Source organism: Staurois parvus, unplaced genomic scaffold (assembly GCF_062004578.1).
Source record: "Staurois parvus isolate SC_StPar_1 unplaced genomic scaffold, SC_StPar_1.0 ptg000168l, whole genome shotgun sequence".
Lineage (NCBI taxonomy): Eukaryota > Metazoa > Chordata > Amphibia > Anura > Ranidae > Staurois > Staurois parvus.
The window spans coordinates 5,461,921-5,481,798 of record NW_028317964.1 but is presented as its reverse complement, the minus strand read 5'-3'; the positions used below and the strand labels follow the sequence as shown (position 1 = coordinate 5,481,798).

At 44.9% G+C, this 19,878-nt stretch overlaps 2 protein-coding genes across 2 annotated transcripts in view; one reads left to right on the top strand and one right to left on the bottom strand.

Annotated features, from left to right (window-relative positions):
- The window catches only part of SAXO2 (stabilizer of axonemal microtubules 2), a 42,885-nt gene extending 38,488 nt beyond the window's left edge, over nt 1–4,397 (bottom strand). Inside the window, exon 1 of the mRNA XM_089676418.1 lies at nt 4,281–4,397. Within this exon, the coding sequence (XP_089532544.1) occupies nt 4,281–4,318 (38 nt within the window). The 5' untranslated portion in view covers nt 4,319–4,397. The remainder of the gene's footprint in view (nt 1–4,280) is intronic.
- A 92-nt stretch (nt 4,398–4,489) lies between these two features.
- Nucleotides 4,490–19,878, top strand: part of EFL1 (elongation factor like GTPase 1) — a 601,029-nt gene continuing 585,640 nt past the window's right edge. The window contains exon 1 of the mRNA XM_089676417.1: nt 4,490–4,566. The gene's annotated coding sequence lies outside the window, so the exon portion shown is untranslated. The remainder of the gene's footprint in view (nt 4,567–19,878) is intronic.

Here is a 19,878-nt window from a genome sequence, read left to right as displayed (position 1 = left end):
ATGCTTGTAGTGTGTTTTTGACATGTTTTTCGTGCGTTTTTGATGTGTTTTGCGTTTTTTAATCTGCCCAGCAATAAGTTGGCCAAAAAACCCCCCCAAAAAAACGCGCCAAAAACATGTGTGCAAAAATACAAAAGGCACTGTAAATATCACTGCAGAAATGGATCCAACGCAAACCTGTGATTAGGCCTGGTTCACGCCAATTCATTTTTTTGTGTTTTGTGCATTTTGTAGAAACGCACTACAGTCCATTTAACATGGTTTTCTATGAGACACTTTCACATCTATGCATTTTCAGCCGCTGTGTTTTTGGATAGGGTCAGGGACTTTTTTTGTCTCAGCAAATTGCAACATGCATAGGTGTGAACCAGGCCTTATAGTCAGTGACGATGCATTAAAAACACACTAGAATTGCACCATTCGGGGGGGCTGGGGGGAAATCAATCAGCACTAGTGAAGACAAAATTTAACGTTAACCATGTATCTGTATGTTAAGATGAAAGCTGATTGGTTGCCATGTTCAGCTGCTCCAATCTTAGTAAATTCCCCTCCATTTGTTTTAATTGCTGCATTTTTTATGTCGCATGTTCTTATTTCTCTGTGAGGCAAGACGCTTGCAAAACACACACAGAATGCACATGAAACAAGTCTTTTATCTCGTTCACACGGCCATTTACATACAGCCACCAGATTCCAATGGCAGGAATCTGTGGATTCTTGTGGCTGGAATGACCGGGAAGGCAATGACAGCAGACGCCGCTCTTCTGATGTAGCCACATACAGAGGTTACCAGTGGTTAGGGACAGATGTCCGAGGTTGGATGATGTCCAAGGTTGGATGATGCCCGAGGTTGGATGATGCCCGAGGCTGGATGATGTCCGAGGCTGGACGATGCCCGAAGTTGGAGGATGCCCGAGGTTGGAGGATGCCCGAGGTTGGAGGATGCCCGAGGTTGGAGGATGCCCGAGGTTGGATGATGTCCGAGGTTGGATGATGATGTCCGAGGTTGGATGATGTCCGAGGTTGGATGATGCCCGAGGTTGGATGATGCCCGAGGTTGGAGGATGCCCGAGGTTGGATGATGCCCGAGGTTGGATGATGCCCGAGGTTGGAGGATGCCCGAGGTTGGATGATCTCCGAGGTTGGATGATGCCCGAGGTTGGAGGATGCCCGAGGTTGGATGATGCCCGAGGTTAGATGATGCCCGAGGTTGGATGATGTCCGAGGTTGGATGATGTCCGAGGTTGGATGATGCCCGAGGTTGGATGATGATGTCCAAGGTTGGATGATGCCCGAGGTTGGCTGATGATGTCCAAGGTTGGATGCAGTCAGCAGCGTCCATTCTCAGACATCTCTCCCTATCTGCAGGTAACCTCTGTGACTACATGAGAAGAACGGTGGCTACTGTCTGGTGGCTACAATAAAACAGCTGTGTGAAAGAAGCCTCACATCTTAACACAATAAAACCATAAAAATGCATTATGTGCCTGGAGTAATAGGCATGTGCTGGACCTAATACACAGGTGTGATCGAGCACTAAGGACTCGTCTACAGCAGACAGCTACACCGAACGCACAGCAGCCCAGGACACTGTACCGGTGCCCCAATCCCAGCACTGTATACTTTTTTCACAGCACTTTATTGAAACTCTATAGAACAGGGGTCTCCAAATTTTCTAAGCAAAGGGCCAGTTTACTGTCCTTGAGACTTTAAAGGGGCCGGACAGTGACCAGTGGGAGTAGAAAAGTCCTGGCATCAAAGCCCCATCATCAGTCTTAATAGGAGGAATAGTGCTCCATTGTTGAGATCAGTGCGAAGAATAGTGCTCCATTGTTGATATCAATGAGAATTATATGCCCCATTGATGGTGTCAGTAGAAGGAATGGTGTTCCATCATTGGTGACAGTTGGTGGAATAGTACCCCAAGGGCCAGATAAAGGCAAGCAAAGGGCCACATCCGGTCCCCGGGCTGCAGTTTGGAGACCACTGCTATAGAAATTCTAGGAAACATCACTAAAGGGGTCACCAGTAGGAGGAAGGAGGTCCTGATTCCCCTATATAGATCTTTAGGTAGACCTCATTTAGAATACTGTGTCCAGTTCTGGAGACCTCACTTACAAAAAGATATTGATAAGATAGAACGAGTCCAGAGATGGGGAACAAAGATGGTGAAAGGTCTGAGGGATAAAACATATCAAGCGAGACTTCAGGAACTTAACATATACAGTCTGGAGGAAAGAAGGGAAAGGGGAGACATGATGGAAACCTCTAAATACATCAAGGGGGTGAATAAGGTACAGGAGGGAAGGATTTTTAACACAAAACCAAAATGAAGAACACGGGACATGACCTTAAACTAACTGGAGGAAAGTTCAAAACTAATCTCAGAAAGTACTATTTTACTGAAAGAGTAGTTGATGCTTGGAATAAACTTCCAGCAGAGGTAGTGAGTTGGTTAACAGTAAATAGCTTCAAACATGCTTGGGACAAACATAAATCTATACCCTATACCAGGGGTCTCCAAACTTTCGCAGCAAAGGGCCAGTTTCCTGTCCTTCAGACTGTAGGGGGTCTGACCGGAAAATGTCCCGGTATCAGTGGAAATAAGCAATGCCCCATATTTGGTGTTACTGAGAGGAATTGTGCCCCATCAATGGTGTCATGGGGAGAAGTTGTGCCCCATCATTGGTGTCATTGGACTCCATTCTTGGTATCATTGGGATGAACTGTGCCCCATCGTTGGTGTCATTGGTTGGAATTGTGTCCCGTCATTGGTATCACTGGGAGGAATTTGTTGGTGTCAGTGGATTAAATAGGGCCCCAAGGGCCAGATAAAACCAGGCAAAGGGCCAAATCTGGCCCCCAGGCTGCAGTTTGGAGACCACTGCTCTATACTAACAAAACAAACACACACACAACAATGGAAGGAGCGGACAGAAGGACCCAACACATCTGTGTGAATGAGCCCTCATTAATGAAACCATACGAATAGTATGGGGGTCAGGCAGCTAGTGTTTTATATAGAGGTGATAGGATATCCTACATAATACCCTGTCTAGGGATTCCCCTCTTCCTCTCCATATCACCCTGGCTGTACCATCCCTACACCACCCTCATATGACTTTTATATCATTAACCAGCCCAGCCATCTCTGTGTGTGTTCTGGTGACCACTCCTTTCCTTTTCCCACTGATGTCACTGGGGTCCCCCTCTCTCCTTTCCCCACTGGTGATCCCTTCTCTCCCCACTGGTGTCACTGGTGTCCCCTCTTCTCCCCATGGTGTCACTGGTGCCCCCCCACTGATGTCCCCTCTTCTCCACACTAGTTTCCCTCCCTTCTCCCCACTGGTGTCAATGTTGTCCCTCTCTGCTCCTCTCTCCACTGGTGTCTCTAGGGTGCCCCTCCTATCCTCTCGCCACTGGTGCCCCCCTCTCCTCTCCCTACTGGTATCACTGGTGTCCCTCTCCTCTTCCCACTGGTGTCACAGCTGTTCCCCTCTGGTGTCACTGGTGCCTTCCTCCTCTCCTCTATGGTGTCACTGGTGTTCCCCCATCCCCTCTGGGGTCACTGGTGTCCCCTTCCTCTCCTCTCTGGTGTCACTGGTGCCCCCTCTTCTCCCCATGGTGTCACTGGTGCCCCCCACTGGTGTTCCCTCTTTCCCCACTGGTGTCACTGATATCTCCCACTACTCCTCTCCCAACTGGTGTCCCTAGGGTCCCCCTCCTCTCCTCACTGGGGTCACTGGTGTTCCCCTCCTATCCTCTCTCCACTGGTGTCATTAGTGTTCCCGCCTCTCCTCTCCCCACTGGTGTCACTGGTGTCCCCCTCCTTTCCTTTCTGGTGTCCCCCTCCTCTCTCCATTGGTGTCACTAGGGTCCCCCTCTTCTTCTCACTAGTGCCCCCGCTTCTCCTCTCCCCACTGGTGCTCCCTCTTCTCCCCACTTGTGTCCCTCTGCTCTCCCCACTGGTGTTCCCCTCTGCTCCTCTCCCCACTGGTGTCACTAGGTGTTCCCCTCTCCTCTTTGGTGTCACTGGTGCCCCCCTCCTCTCCCCTTTGGTGTCAATGGTGTTCCCCTCTCCCCTTTGGTGTCACTGGTACCCCCTCATCTCCTTTCTGGTGTCACTGGTGTTCTCCTCTCCCCACTTGTGCCCCCTCCTCTCTGGTGTCACTGTTGTTCCCCTCTACCCTCCGGTGTCCTCGAACACAGACAGCCCTGTTTGTCCCCGCACTCCGTGCACAGCCCTGGCCCTCCTCCCCGGGTGATGGTGGCTCTCCTACCCGCAGGTGCAGATCTCACAGATACACTTTCGCTTCATGTCTGGCTCGGTAGTCCCGGAGGTGTGATACTCAGCGAGCGGCTGCAGTCTGGAGTGTCACGCTGTGCACAGGGCTCTGGTAACTAGGCAAGCAGCCGTCTCCTAGCAACCACCTGAGCGTCCTGTCAACCAGCGCGCTGAGTGCGTGGCGACGTCAGGAGCACGTCGAGCGAAGAGTAGGCGCAGAGCTGAGTGACTTCCGGGTATGGGCTGCACATGCTGGAGGAGAGGAGCTGTCAGTGGTGACGGTGAGTGATGATCGGTGATGGAGGTTTGTTGTCATGGAGCTGACTGAGAGGAGAGGACTTTACTCAGTGATAGAAGGGACTTGTGAGAAGACGTGACCACACTATAATGATTCCTCACTCTATGGTGTCACTGAGCTGGAGGACTGGGGTTGGCTGACTCACTTTTATTTGTATTTACAAAGTCTAAAGAATTCTGTGCACAGCACTTTCCTCACACTGCCCTGGGTCTGGGCCCAGTGTTGTTACCCCCAGACTGGGAGAAGCTGTGGCCAGTCCTGTACAGACCTTTCATTTCAGATGTCTAAATCCACCGCTCTTCTGAAGAGCAATCCACGCTTCCTTTTCAGAGGCAATCGACGGGGTGAGTCTGCAATGTGTTGCTTCCTCTCTTCCGGTTTTTTAATTTTTTTCGCCAACAAATGTGTTGCAACTGTGTGTATCGCTCACACTTGCTGCCACTTGAATGGGTTGTGCTCAGGAAGCGGCAAGACGGGTAATATTTGCTGCAGGCATAAAGCATTGTGACTGTGATAGGTAAAGACCTCTGCCTGCTGCTATTTGCAGTTTAAAAGGGAGGGATCAGTTGGGGGGGTGCTAAAAATGTGGCTTAGCTGTGCTTCCATACCCCCCCCCCAACCACACATCTGCTTATAAGGGTTTACGTTTTTTTTTTTTTACCTTCGTGCATTCTCTGTATGTTATCATTACTTGGCACTGGTGCCTCCTGGCCCTTTAAGATGTTTGTGATGCTGGGGGGGGGGGGGGGTTTAGGGCCATGTGGCCTCAGTGATAGGCTGTCATGGCAATCACATGATCGGAAAGCTCCCAATCACAAGTAGCGATCGGTGCCTTTCCGTGAGGCGTTGGTAAATGTTCCAGGAACACGCTCTCGACACACGTTTTGTTTACATTGGGTATGCTAATAGGCGGCCTCTGTGTGCTAAGACCCAGCCTCCGAGAGGTCGCATATCTGCTTATGCCCAATGAGTTAAGGGAAAGAACCTTTTGTGTTCAGCTCCCCCTAAATAGTTACCTGAGCCTGATCATGATCCAGCACTGCACCTGAGAGCAGTGGTTCTCTCTTCACTGGCCATTGGCTCCTGCTGCTGTCAGTCAACTCCAGCAAGGAGGGAACGAGGGACAGGGCAGTGCTGCACTGTGTATGTCAAAAGATGCAACACTTGCTCCCCCTTCCCACACTGTCCTACCTTATTCACACGAGACCGGAAGCATGGCAGGTCTGGACATAGGGCGGGACTTTTCATGTTAGGAAGTGAGTGATTGGTTACTAGGCACTGGGCCGTCCAAGCAATCAGTTACCCACCTTTAACATGAAAAGTCCCGCCCTATGTCCAGACCTGTCATGCTTCCCGTCTTGTGTGAATAGGGAAGGACAGTGTGGGGAGGGGGGGGGAGTGCTGCGATGTTATGAAAGGGACAGGAATCTGTAATATGCAGCGAGGACTGTGATGGGGCGATCTGTGATGAGGGAGCATGTCATTGGGGGGGAAGGGGGTCTGTGCTGAGGGGGAGCCTGTGATTTGGGGGGTCTGTGATGGAGCAGACTGTGATGGGGCAATCTGTGAAGGGTGGGTGTGTGATGCAAAAGTGGGGGTACGAGGGTGGGGGGAGGAACTGTGATGTGCACGGGAGGCTGTGATGTGAAGGATCTGAGTCATACCACCAACATGACACTCGGACCTCCGCTGGAAGAAAATGTTACTGACCGGACCCCCATGAATTTTAATTCAGTACTCCTGCCCTGTGAGAAGCTGCTCGCTGTGGGGGCACCCAACAGTAGGGAGGGACCTGGAGCGCCGGTGGGGGACCCGAGAAGAGGAGGATCTGGGCTGCTCTGTTTAAAACCACTGTAGAAAGCAGGTACGTATGATGTGTTTGTTATTTAAAAAAAAAAAAGTATCACTTTAAAGCCGTAGTAAACTGCAACTTAAAAAAGAAAAATAAAATCCCCTGCAAGGTAATGTCATAGTGTGTTAGTATGCATTGTATACTTGCACATTATGAAGGACTTACCTTAAAACGAAGCCCTCCAGTGGCGCACTGTCACCGCTGCAGAGGCTTTCATCTTAACCCAGTCTTCCTTCCGGGTTCACGAGCTCCAGCCATCTGGCGTCACTCCTGCGCCACGGCACAGTGCTCAGAAGGAATGGCAAGGGCATGCTGTTCCTTCAGAGCGCATGCACCGGCTCTCAAAAACAGAGACTATCTCCTAAACAGTGCACATTTAGGAGATATTCATTTTGTGTACAGGTAAGCTTTATTATAAACTTACCTGTAGGTAAATATATTAAAAAAGAGTTTACTACCACTGTAATCACCACTTGTTTTTTTTATATTTTTGCTATAAAAATGAAAAAATACTGAAAAGTTTAAGAATGCCAATGTACTACTCTGGGGAGGTAATCAGGATTTTTTTTTTTTTTTAATGGTGTGGTTGCTTGTTACAGTGATGATCACTTTTAACAGCAGTTGTTTTAGCTGTCATGAATAGCTTTCATTCTTGACTCTTGTTTACTATTGTGATGCTGTGATGGGCAACAGCTGTCACGTGAAACAGAACTGCTGTGATTGGCCCTGTACACCATGTGATCATTATGACCAATCATAGCATCACAATAGTAAATAACGAATCATCAATGAAAACCATTCATGATAATTATTTATTTGTGAACTTGTGATCGCTGTGTTTGGTCACAGTGATCACATGGTACCTGGGCCATTCACAATTGCTCAGTGCTGCTGTGTCCATATCAGATCATGCCGCTGAGTGTCACAAGGGGAGTGCTCGACAAGAAGGATGTTATATCATGTCAACCAGGAATTAGAGAATACCTGCCCGACTCTATTGTTACAATAGGACAGGCAGGAAGTGGTTAAAATTGTTTGGCAATAGAAAAAAAAATCAGGCATCAGGAGGCAGCAGTTTTGCCTCTTGAATGCCTGTTATTCTGTAATCTCAGCCCTCTCAAAAGTGAACCACTGTGGGTTGTTTTTCAGGGGGGTGCTAATAGATACTGCTAGTGTGAAAAGAGCCTTAAAGTCAAGGTTTTTATGGCAGAAGAGACCCTATCAGTTTCTTCTGCCATAAATGCTCCCCCTTGCCTGTCAGTGGTAATGTACTCTGAGCCACTCATGTGCAGTATAGATACATTTATGACACTGCTTTGTGCTTTGGCGATGTGACTTCCGTGCAAATATGTGGGAGTGATGTCATTGCAGCTCAGCCATTCAAACGATTGAACGGAATCAACCCGGAAAGAAGTCTGGTTGAAGGTAGAAGCACCCTCGCACTGACAGCACAGTGCTGGAGGGCTTCCTTTGACAGGTAAACCTGTCACAATGTACTAATATGCAGTGCATACTTGCACATTATGACACAAAGCTGCAGTGGGCTCTGATTAAAAAAAAAATAGCAATTATACCGTCTCTTTAAAATCAATTCAATAAAACAAAAACACATTTGTTATTTGTCTCATGGCATAGGCAGTTGATATTTAGGAACATAGAAAATAACAGTGAAAAGAACTGATCAGCAAGTTAAAAAGGGGGTTATTTACTAAAACTGGCATGTGCAAAATCTGGTGCAGTTCTGCATACTAACCAATCGGCTTCCAGGTTTTATTGCCAAAGCTTAATCACTTGCCTACCAGGTGCTTTTACCCCCTTTCTGCCCAGGCCAATTAGCAGCTTTCAGCACTGTCACACTTTGACAATTGCGCGGTCATACAACACTGTACCCATATGAAATGTTTATCATTTTTTTCACACAAGCAGAGCTTTCTTTTGGTGGTATTTAACCTTTTGCCCTCCAGAGGATTTACCCCCCTTCCTGACCAGGCCTTTTTTTGCTATTCGGTGCTGCACTATTTCAACTGCTAATTGTGCGGTCATGCAATGCTGTACCAAAACAAAATTGATGTCCTTTTTTTCACACAGAGCTTTCTTTTGGTGGTATTTGATTACCTGTGCACTTTTTATTTTTTGCGCTATAAACAAAAAAGACCGAAAATTGTTTAAAAAACCCGATATTCTTTAATTTTGGCTATAAAAAATATATAGTAAACTCAAAGTTAGTCATAAATTTAAACCAAAATGTATTCTGCTACATGTTTTTGGTAAAAAAAAAATCCCAATAAGTGTATATAATGGTTGCTTTGTGTGAAAGTTATAGCATCTACAAACTATGGTATAAATACTGCAATTTATGCCATTTTTTGCTATACAGTGCTGCACTAGTGTAACTGACAATTGCACGGTCATGCAGTGCTGTACGTAAATTAAATTTATGTCCTTTTTTTTTTTTTTACACAAATAGAGATTTCCTTTGGTGGTATTTGATCATCTGTGCACTTTTATGTTTCACACTATAAACAAAAAAAGATCGAAAATTTTGAACAAAAGCTATATTTCATCATTTCTGTCATACAAAATATCCAAAAAACTCAAATTTTGTCATAAATTTAGGCCAAAATGTATTCTGCTACTTGTTTTTGGTAAAACAAAATCCCAATATATGTATATTGTGTGAAAGTTATAGCATCTACAAACTATGGTATAGATAATGGAATTTACACAGCTTTTACTTTCTGACTGCCCATCACATTTCTTGAGGTGTTAAAATACCAGGACAGTACAAACACCCCCAAATGAACCCTTTTCGGAAAGTAGACACCCTAAACTATCTGCTGAGAGGCATATTGAGTCCATGGAACATTTCTTTTTTTTTTTACACAAAGTTGTCACTTAAATGATATATTGCTCACACAAACCATGGGTATATGTGGAATTACACCCCAAAATACATTCTGCTACTTCTACCGAGTATGAGGATACCACATGTGTGAGATTTTTTTCGGAGCCTAGCCACATACAGGAGCTTGAAATCCAATGACCACTTTGAAAGCCTGAAGGTGCATAACTTCCTCATTTCACTTCCTCAGAGGCCCTGAAATCCCAGACTAGCACCAAACCCCCCCCAAATGACCCCTTTTTGGAAAGTAGACACCCCAAGGAATTTAAAAAGAGGCATGGTGAGTATTTTGCAGATTTCATATTTTCTCACAAGGTTTTGAAATATAAAAAAAGAAAAGAAAAAATATGTTTTTGTTTTCTTTCTTCATTTTCCAAAAACTTGTGGCAACAAATTAAATCTGCAAAATACTCATCATGCTTCTTATCAAATTCCTTGGGTTGTCTGCTTTCCAAAATGAAGTCATTTGGGGGTTTGGTGCTATCCTGACATTTCAGGGCCTCTGAAACTGTGATAGGTAATCAGGAAGTGTAATGAGAAAATAAAGCCCTTTAAAAGCCTGAAGGTGCTTATTGGATTTTGGGGTCCTTTACTTGGCTAGACTGCCAAAAAGTCTTTCACATGTGGAGAAGTAGCAGAATATATTTTGGGGAGTAATTCCACATATACCCATGGCACATTTGAGCAATAAATAATTTAAGTGACAATTTTGTGTGTAAAACATTTTCCAAAAACTTGTGGTAAAAAAAAAAAAATTCTTCCATTGACTCAACATACCTCTCAGCAAATAGTTTGGGGTGTCTACTTTCCAAAAAGGGGTCATTTTGGGGGTGGGGGCATTTTATGCCCAGCATTAGAAATTTATGCCACACATCACCCACTCTTCTAATCACCTGAAGGCCAAGCCTTTTCTGACACTTTTTGTTCACATGAAAAAAATCAGAATTTTTTCCTCGGAAATTACTTTGAGCCCCAAATATTATATATTTGTTTAAAGCAGACACCATAGTGAATAAAATGGTGGGTGCTGTAATTTTTTATGTCACATAGTACTCGCACGCAATTTTTTTCAAACACACATTTTAAAAAAGAAAAATACACTTTTTTTTACTTTTAATGCACAAAAGCACAATATATTATTTATTATTTACCAGTTATTTGGTAAAATATAAAAGATGATGGTATGCCGAGTAAATAGATACCAAACATGACATACTTTAAAACTGCGCATGCCCCATGCAATGGCGACAAACTGCATACATTTTTAATATCCATAGGCAACGCTTTAAAAACCTTTACAAGCTACCATTTTAGATTTACAGAGGAGGTCTAGTGCTCGAATTACTTCCCTTGATCTGATGTTTATGGCATTACCTCACATGCATGGTGCAACTGATGTTTATATACTGGCATACTGACATACTGGCACTGGGTCAGCGCACCCGTGCTGCCCTGTAGCAGTATTTTTGGGAAGCAGCGAATCACCACTGGGCTTTTTATTTTTTGCATTATAAATGAAAAAAGAGTCACATTTTTGAAAAAAAAAAGGTTTTCTTTGTTTCTATTAAAAAATTTTCAAACAGGTAATTTTTTTCCTTCACAGGCAGAACTGATGGGAACTGATAGGCTACACTGAGGAGGTGGCACTGGTGGGCATTGATAGGTAGCACTAAAGGGCACTGACTGGTGGCACTGATAGGCGGCACTGACTGGAAGCACTGACGGGCACAGACTGGCAACACTGATGGGGCTGCTCTGTTGGGCACTGATAGGGCTGCACTGATCAGTGCATTGCTTTGACAGTTGCCGATTACCGGCAGTACTTTCCTCACGCTGGGACAACATGAGGAAAGTACTTCCAATAACTGGCAAGTGCATTTACATAGTGGTCAGCTGTGATTGGACACAGCTGATCACGTGGCAAAAGGCCTCTGTGATTGGCCTTTTACCATGTCATTTGATCAGCTGTGTTCACAGCGATCACAGACAACGCCAGGTGTGCACCGCTTTCTGGAAGGGTGTCATATGACGCCCTCCCAGAACTGGAATACTGCACTGTAGCCATCATTCGGCTATAGCGCGGTAGTAAAGTCGTTAATTGAACAAGCTGAAGTTGATTGGCTATCATGCATTCTCAGAGCGCCCGTTTCAGGAAATCTTCCCGAATGCGTCAGTTGGAAATGTTCTGCCCTGAGTTCAATCATTTGTAACGTTGCACCAGAGGAAGATTGTCTAATGTTTAAGAAGCGTTAATTCTTATCAATAAAGTTCTTGTGCTTAGAAAAACCGTACATATATGTTATTCAACAATTAAATAAATCAATGAAAATCATAAATGTGCTAGGTTACATAAAGTGCAAAAAATACTAGTAGCAATAAAGTTCCATAAAGTGCATAAAAGGTTCCACCATGCGTTTTCATAATGTGTACACCACAAATTAATAATCAGATGGTAGAATGCAGGAGAATCCAAAGTCCACAAAAAGTGCTCCACTTAAAAGTGAATAACTCTCTCCTTCACAGTTCAGGATTAGCTCCACTCATAGAAATGAAACAGAGGGGACTCATCGTATAAAACCATTAAAAAAACTTTTTTTTTATTGAAGTGTTACTAAACCCACAACAGGGTCAGGGGTTCTGCAGCCTCATAGGACAATCAGGGGAGAATGAAAACTCCTCCTACAAGCTTTACCAGTGCTCTTCTGGACACTGATAGAAGTGACAAGACTGCTATATACAATGAGAAAAAGTATTTAGCAGTTTATATGTATTAAAATAATTGCATTTCCATGTTCTGTATACTGTAGGAGACCAGATATAGTGAATGCAGGGTCCGGGGTTTAGTAACACTTTAAGCATAAAAATATATATACTCACGTTTGTTGGTGTCCATATAATACTGGGTATATTACACAGCATAGACCTGTAGAGAAAGCAGCAGCCACTCTGCTCTGCTGTACCAGGAGCCAGCGTGCGCTCCACAGTGGTAAACCAGATGTCTCATGGATTGGAAATGACGTCAGTGCCAACAGGGCCTGCCCCAATGCATTTCACCAATGGGCATCAACATTTACACCTAAATACTAGTGTAACATGTTGAGAAGGTTGAACTTATCCTTTATCCTGATAACTGCCAGAGATTTTTTGCTTTTTTTTTTTTTGCACGTTTAAAAAATCATTTTAGACCTGAAGATTAGTTAAATAACCTAAAATATATATTTTCTGAAAGACATCATGGAGACTGAAATGGAGATAGTTGAAAACGTTATGTCACACGATATTAGTGGAACGATTTATAAAGTGCAAATCTTCGGTAAAATATGCACTAAAGATATTTTTAGTGCACACAAATGCAACATACTACTGAATTTTTGGAAAAATATAAAAGATTAGGTTTCACTGAGTAAATAGACATCAAACATGTAAAACTTTAACCACTAAAGTTTCCTTTTCTTTCTTCATTTTCCAGAAGCTTGTGGCAACAAATGAGATCTGCAAAATACTTTCATGCCTCTTAGCAAATACTTTGGAGTGTCCACTTTACAAAACAGGGGTCATTTGTACTATCCTGACATTTCAGGGCCTCTGAAACTGTGATAGGTAGTGGGGAAGTGACTTGCGGATATACGTCCTTTGAAAGCCTTGGGGTGTAATTCCACATACCATTCCCATGGCATGTGTGAGAAATGTCTCATTGAAGTGACAACTTTGTGTAAAAAGGAAAAAAACTTTTTTGTCATTTTCCAAAAACTTGTGGCAAAAAATAAAATCTTCCATAGACTAAACATGCCTCTTGACAAATATCTTGGGTTATCTACTTTCTAAAAAGGTGTCATCTGGTGGGTGTTTGAAATGTCCTGACATTTTATGCCCAACCTTAAGAGCTTCTGCAACACATCACCCACTAGTCTAATGTTTGGAAAACACATAATGCTCTTTTTTTTGTGGGCTGCCTACAGATTTCTCCATTCACATCCATCAATGTGGCTGAAGAAATCTCTGCCAGAAAAAAGTGAAAAAAAAAAATATGGCGAAGGATAGGAGCGATCTGCCCACTGACCACCCCATGCTTGGGCATAAAAAAAAAAACCGCATTCATATCGATTAATGTTACATAGTTACATAGCTAGTGAGGTTGATAAAAGACACTAGTCCATCTAGTTCAGGGGTAGGCAACCTGCGGCTCTCTAGCTGTTGCGGAACTACATTTCCCATGAGGCATTGCAAAATTGACAGTTACAGCTATGACTTGCAGAGGCATGATGGAACTTGTAGTCCTGCAACAGCTGGAGAGCCGCAGGTTGCCTACCCCTGATCTAGTTCAACCGACACGAAAACTCCAGTGGGGGTAAATTCCTTCCTGATCCCCCACCCTTGATGCAGAGGCCAGGTTGTCCAGGACAGGTGGGACAAAAAATGGGTGTCTTCTCTTATTCTTCGTCTTCCACAGGCACAACATTTTTTTGGTGTGACCTTTGTGTTGGGGTAGATTCAAAGACATCCTGTGCAGCCGGCTCACTGCATCTGGATTTGGGCATTGGGCCACAGCACCTTCTGGATACAAAAGGGCCGAGACGATCGCTTCCTGAAATATTAGGAAGGATCCACTTCTTCCAGTTGCTTTGTAAATGACATGAATTGTGTACAGCCAATTGAAATAAATATATAGATATTTTTCTGTACCAGTGTCTAGCTTTTCAGGCATTTATATACGTCATCATCATTTGGTCATTGATGTCTACACCTCCCATATAAAGATTATAGTCATGGAAACAGAGAGGCTTTTCAGTTATGCCAGATACTGTGTTAATTTGGACCGTGTGTCTACGTGAATGGAAGACAGGATGAATACATCCTATTTGTCCTTCTGCTTCACTGTGAGAAATTCTTCATTGTGAAAGCAGGTTTCCCCCCCCCCTTTCTAAGTCAGGTGTTAATGAGCCGTTGGAGAAAGCCCCTGCAGTTAGGTCGCACAGTGCCACGGCAGCCAATTCCAAGATTGAACAAATGTCTAAAAAGTGTCACACTCACATAAAAGTTGTCCACGTACAGGTGGTACGAAACATGGGTGACACCAAGTCCCATGCTATCCTGCCACTGCTCCACATGTATTCTGGACATCCGGGGGCCCCACATGACTGTCTTTTTCCCTTGTAAATTTTAAAACGATATGTATAGCCTGTGCCCCTATCACAGAGCTTATACAGTTTGGCCCCATATTTGGCACACTTGCTGGGGAGATACTGCTTAATTCAGGCCTGGTTCACACTAGTGTGGGCCATGTGGCCCGCATTTGCTTAGGCACGGCAGCCCGTTTATGAGAGGGTTACCTCACCCGTCAGAACATTACATATATCCAAAAGATATCATTCTAGTCTATGCTGATAAGAGTGATGGAATTCACGTGATTTTGACACGTTTCCAATGTAAAACCACATACGATGTTATATTATCCTATTAAAACTAATAAAAGCGATTGAAACAGAATTTGACTTTCTCGTGTCAGTTGACCTACTTCATCAAGAACTCTGACAAATGTATTATACATATAATTTAATAAATCCAGGGTCAAGTGTTTTTTTCTTATGTTTTGTCCAGTTGTTTGGATTCCCACCTTTGATCAGCATATAGATACTTAGGTGTGGCATCTAAGGTTTTGCTTATGGGTGAATTATTTTTCTGGGAGGTTCTGCCTTATCCTAATCCTAGGTAATAACCTGTAAGTAGAATCCTGCATCACTCTTCCATACCACTTATTTCCGCTTCCTCATACTATTTATCTGTTCATTAATGGATATGCAAAATACTTGCTTACATCCACCTGCTTTGTAGGACATCCATAGCTGGAGTATTGGAGCAATGAAAGTAAAGCAACTGCTATATTATTGGTGGCCAGTGAAACAAAAAAAAGCTCCAGGAGGCATAGTATCTCTTGCAGCGGAGTGGTGCCAGTAATGCAAAGGTTAATTGCTCATTTATACCTAGGGAAAAATGAAAGATCTAATCCCCGCAGCTAGACTGGTACTCACAGGATCCTCCATGTGTGTTTAGGGTTCTGGCTTCATCAAGACCAGAACAGCGTTTATAGCCCTGCAATAGATGTGTGGACACTGAGGGAGAGTACACTGTTTTTCACCCCTAAAGATATTAAAAATAAATTAAAAGCAAAATTGTTTTTTTTATCGTATGTCACAGGACACAGAGCAGGCTATTCATGACTATGTGGTTATAGGCCACCTATAGGTGAATAGACACTGGCCGACCAATCAGAGTGGAGGTCCTCCCCTATATAACCCCTCCTATACAGGTAGTACCACAGTTTTTTTGCCAGCGTCTGTAAGGTGGATGGTCACTGAAAGTGTTTCTGTGCACTTGGAGCATACCTGAAAGTCCTTAATGGTTCCATTAGAGAATCAGGGACTTTAATCAGATCCATTCGGAAGGCTATGAGCTAAAATGGATGGTACCCGAGCCTCGCTGGATAAGGACAAGAATCCTTGAGGTTTTGCCTGTAATGCAGCTTTACGTGCTGGACTCCACACAGATGGAACCCCGTGCAATTGTAAATCTGACCAAGGTGCTTCCAGCGGGGTGCTATTGAAGGTCTGTATGACAATGCCCGCCGTGATGGGTGAAGGTTGGTGCCTGATGGAAGTCAGGGACCTGTGGCAGGACTGGTAAGATATCTCCTGGTTTTCTCTCTGTAAGGAGAAACAAACAAAAGCTCTAATTTGGAGGGAAAAGGAGAGGTGTTGTGACTGAGTTTCCACCATAGTGCTCGTTCCCGAGATGTGCTTGCTCTTTTTGTTTTCACCCACTACAGAGAGTGCGGCCGGAAACGGAAGTCAGCAATATTTTGTTCATCTGGAGGCCAGGACACACGTGGGCTGCTGCTGAGGAATCTCCTGTGGCCAGCACACAGAGTGGGCTGTTCAGTAGGGGCACGTGAGTACTCCTCCTGAGGGGGAAGCATGGACCAGTCAGTCAGGAACTGTCCTAGGTGGCTCATAAGGCCGCATTTGCATTGAGTAATTTTTCAGCACACTAACTTGCATAGCTGTATTATTGTGATCTGTGTTACTAGTGGAGGTGCACATGTTTGCGCTATCTGAAGTAATGTCTTCCAGAAAGCGGAGTGGGGGAGGTTCAGCAGGAAAGGGCACTATGGTACCACCGCCAGGTCCTGAGGAACCTTGCTGAAGGTCCGCTTTAATATCCTCTCTGGACAGGCCAGAAGCAACTGCTCAGCCTGAGCTGCTGCATCTATCTGGCATTGTGGCTGTTACTGGGACTTCTGCCTCAGCATATGTAACCAAGGATGATCTTGCTTCAGCCTTAGTGGGTTTAGAAGATAAGATCGCTGGGATGATTGCATCAGTTTATCAGGGGACTGAGGAGCGCAATAAATCCCTGACACTAGAACAACCAATCCTGGAGCAGGAATGGGCGGAGCGTGAGGATGAGGAAGGTCAGGCAGTAGAATTTCTGTCTGAGGAGTCACAGCCTGAGGAGAAGCAAGAGGTCTCTGCCTCCCAGTCTTAGAGATTTTTAGTCCAAGAACTGACTGATATGGTGCAGTCTGGATTCAGGCTACCTCCGATAGAAGCCTCTGAGGTTACTTATTCTTCCCTGGGCTCTTTGAAGCCTTCACAGGGTACTCAGGCCTTTCCAGTGCATCTTCTTCTGGAGCAAATTATGTATGCTGACTTGGATCACCCAGACAGGGTTTTTGTTCCACCAAAGAGGTTTTCTTGTACCCCATGGAACAAAAGTTTAAGAAACGGGGTTTGCCTGTAATGGATGTAGCTGTTTCATCGCTGAATAAATCTTTAACATGTCCTGTGGATAATGTACAGGTTTTCAAGGACCCAAGAAGCTGGAGTCTCTCTTTAAGGCTTCCTTCTCCCTGGCTGGTTCTGCTGCACAGCCAACTGTGGCAGCTGTTGGCATTTGCTAGGGTATTTCTAACCATGTCAAGCAGCGAATTGGAAGACCATCAGTGCAAGGGGAATGCTCAGCTGAGGATTTGGAGGATGTTCCACATGTTTTCTGTTTTGCAGTTGATGCTCTTAAAGGATTCAATTCAGCAAATTTTTTGCTTGGCCCTCTTAGTGCACATGCGCAGTGTTTTGTGGCTGCAGAGTTGGTCAGTAGACTTGCCATGCAAAAAATTGTTGGCAGGTTTTCCCTTTCATGTGGAACGACTGTTTGGGGAAGATTTGGAGAAGTATATCCAAAAGATTTCAGGGGGTAAAAGTACTCTTCTACCCTCTAAGAGGAAATCCAAACGCCCTTCGTTTAAGGTGTCAGGGGATTTGGTTGCTGGGCCCTCATCTACCTGGCAGTCGATTTGCCACACACAGGTCCCAGCCTCCAGGGTTAGATCTCAGAATCAAAACCCAAGGAGGCCCTGGGTGCAGAAGTCATCTAAGACAGGTCCAAAGTCTGCCTCTTTATGAAGAGGTTTCCCCACTTGTTCGGGTGGGGAGAAGGCTTTTGAATTTTGTGGCCGCATGGAGGGCTCTAATCCAAGACAAATGGGTCATTTCCACAATTTCTCTGGGGTACAGACTAGAATTTCGGGTATCTCCCTCTCCCCGGTTTCTAAGATCAAATGTACCAACGAATCCAGAGAAAGAAGGAGCCCTATTTCAGGCACTCTATTGTCTCAAGGAGTAATCATGGAAGTTTCAGCGAGTGAAAGGTTTCAGGGGTTTTATTCAAACCTGTTTACAGTCCCAAAACCAAATGGGGATGTAAGGCCCATTTTGGACCTCAAGGGGCTAAATAAGTTCCTAAATATCCAAACCTTTCGTATGGAATCGGTTCAGTCAGCAGTGGCCTCCCTACAGGAGGGAGATTTTTTAGCATCCATAGACATCAGGGACGCATACCTGTATGTACCAATATTCATTTCCCACCAAAGATTTCTGCGGTTTGAGGTAGAGGCTCAGCAATTCCAGTTCATAGCACTACCGTTTGGGATGGCCACGGCTCCCAGAGTTTTCACAAAAATTCTTGCTCCAGTGTTGGGGCTACTCAGAACTCGAGGAGTATTGGTCACAGGTTATCTAGATGATCTCTTGCTCAGAAATCGGTTGGTGCCAGATCTGAAGCAGGATGTGGTCCTTACGATGCAGATCCTGGAATAGCTGGGCTGGGTGCTCAACCTCAAGAAGTTGGCCCTGGAACCAGGGTAGAGCCTGGAATATTTGGGGATGGTCCTAAACATGGTTCAGGCAAAGGTATTTGTGCCTCCAGGGAAACGTTGCAGTTTGAAGGCCAAGAGGTATCCTTCAATTCGCCTCTGTATGAGGATGCTGGGGAAGATGGTGTCCTCATTTGAGGCTATTCCCTGTGCTCAATTCCACTCCACACTGCTGCAAAGGTGCATTCTGTCTGTTTGGAACAAAAAGATCCCAGCCCTGGATTACTGCATATCTCTGTCTCCAGAGGTGCAGCAGAGCTTGAATTGGCGGTTGATAACTCACAATTTGTAGAAGGGAAGATCCTTCCGGCCAGTGGTGTGGAAGTTGGTAGTCACCAATGCAAGCCTTTCAGGTTGGGGGGGGGGGGCGTTCTGGAGGAGGCCATAGTTCAGGCTTCCATGGGAAAGGGTTCTTCCCATCAATGTCATGGAACTTCGAGAAGTGAGGCTGGCTTTGAGGTATTGGACATCCAGGCTTCAGGGTTGGCCTGTAAGGATTCAGTTCGACAATGCCACAGCAGTCATATACATCAACCACCAGGGTGGTACCTGGAGTCAAGGTGCTCAGATGGAGGTGAACTACATTCTGACTTGGGCAGAGACATATGTTCTGTCAGCTGTGTTCATCCTAGGTGTGGAAAACCGGTAGTTGATTTCAGGGGAATGGGCTTTGCATCCCAATGTTTTCAAGGAAATCTGACAGCGATGGGGTTGCCCGGATGTAGATCTATTCGCATCCAGGTTCAACAAGATGTTCCGTCTTCTTGTGTCCAGGGTAAGGATCCCTCGCACGGCAGAAGTAGAGGCCTTAGTGATTGCTTGGAACTAGTTCTCACTGATTTATGCATTTCCTCCGATCCAGCTGCTGCGGCATGTCTTATGCAGTATTCTGGTGATACTGATTGCTCCGGCCTGGCCCAGGAGGGCCTGGTATGCGGACATAGTGAAGATGGCAGTAGACGGGCCATGGGCCCTGCCGTATTGGCCAGACCTGTTGTCTCAAGGTCGTATATTACACCCAGCTTTACGGTCGCTATATTTGATGGCGTGGCTATTGAAACCCAGATCCTGAAGGATAGGGAGTGTCGGATTCTGTCAACCCCATCATGTTGAGTGCTAGAAAGGAAGTTTCTAGGAACATTTATTACAGAACCTGGAAGGCTTACATTGCCTGGTGTGAGGTTCACAAATGGCACAAATGAAAGTATGTGATTGGGGGGATTCTGTTGTCTCTTCAAACAGGGTTGCAGAAGAATTTGACTGTTCTTACCATTAAGGGCCAGGTTTCAACATTAGCTGTTTTTTTTTTCTAGAGGCCCATTGTGTCTCACTC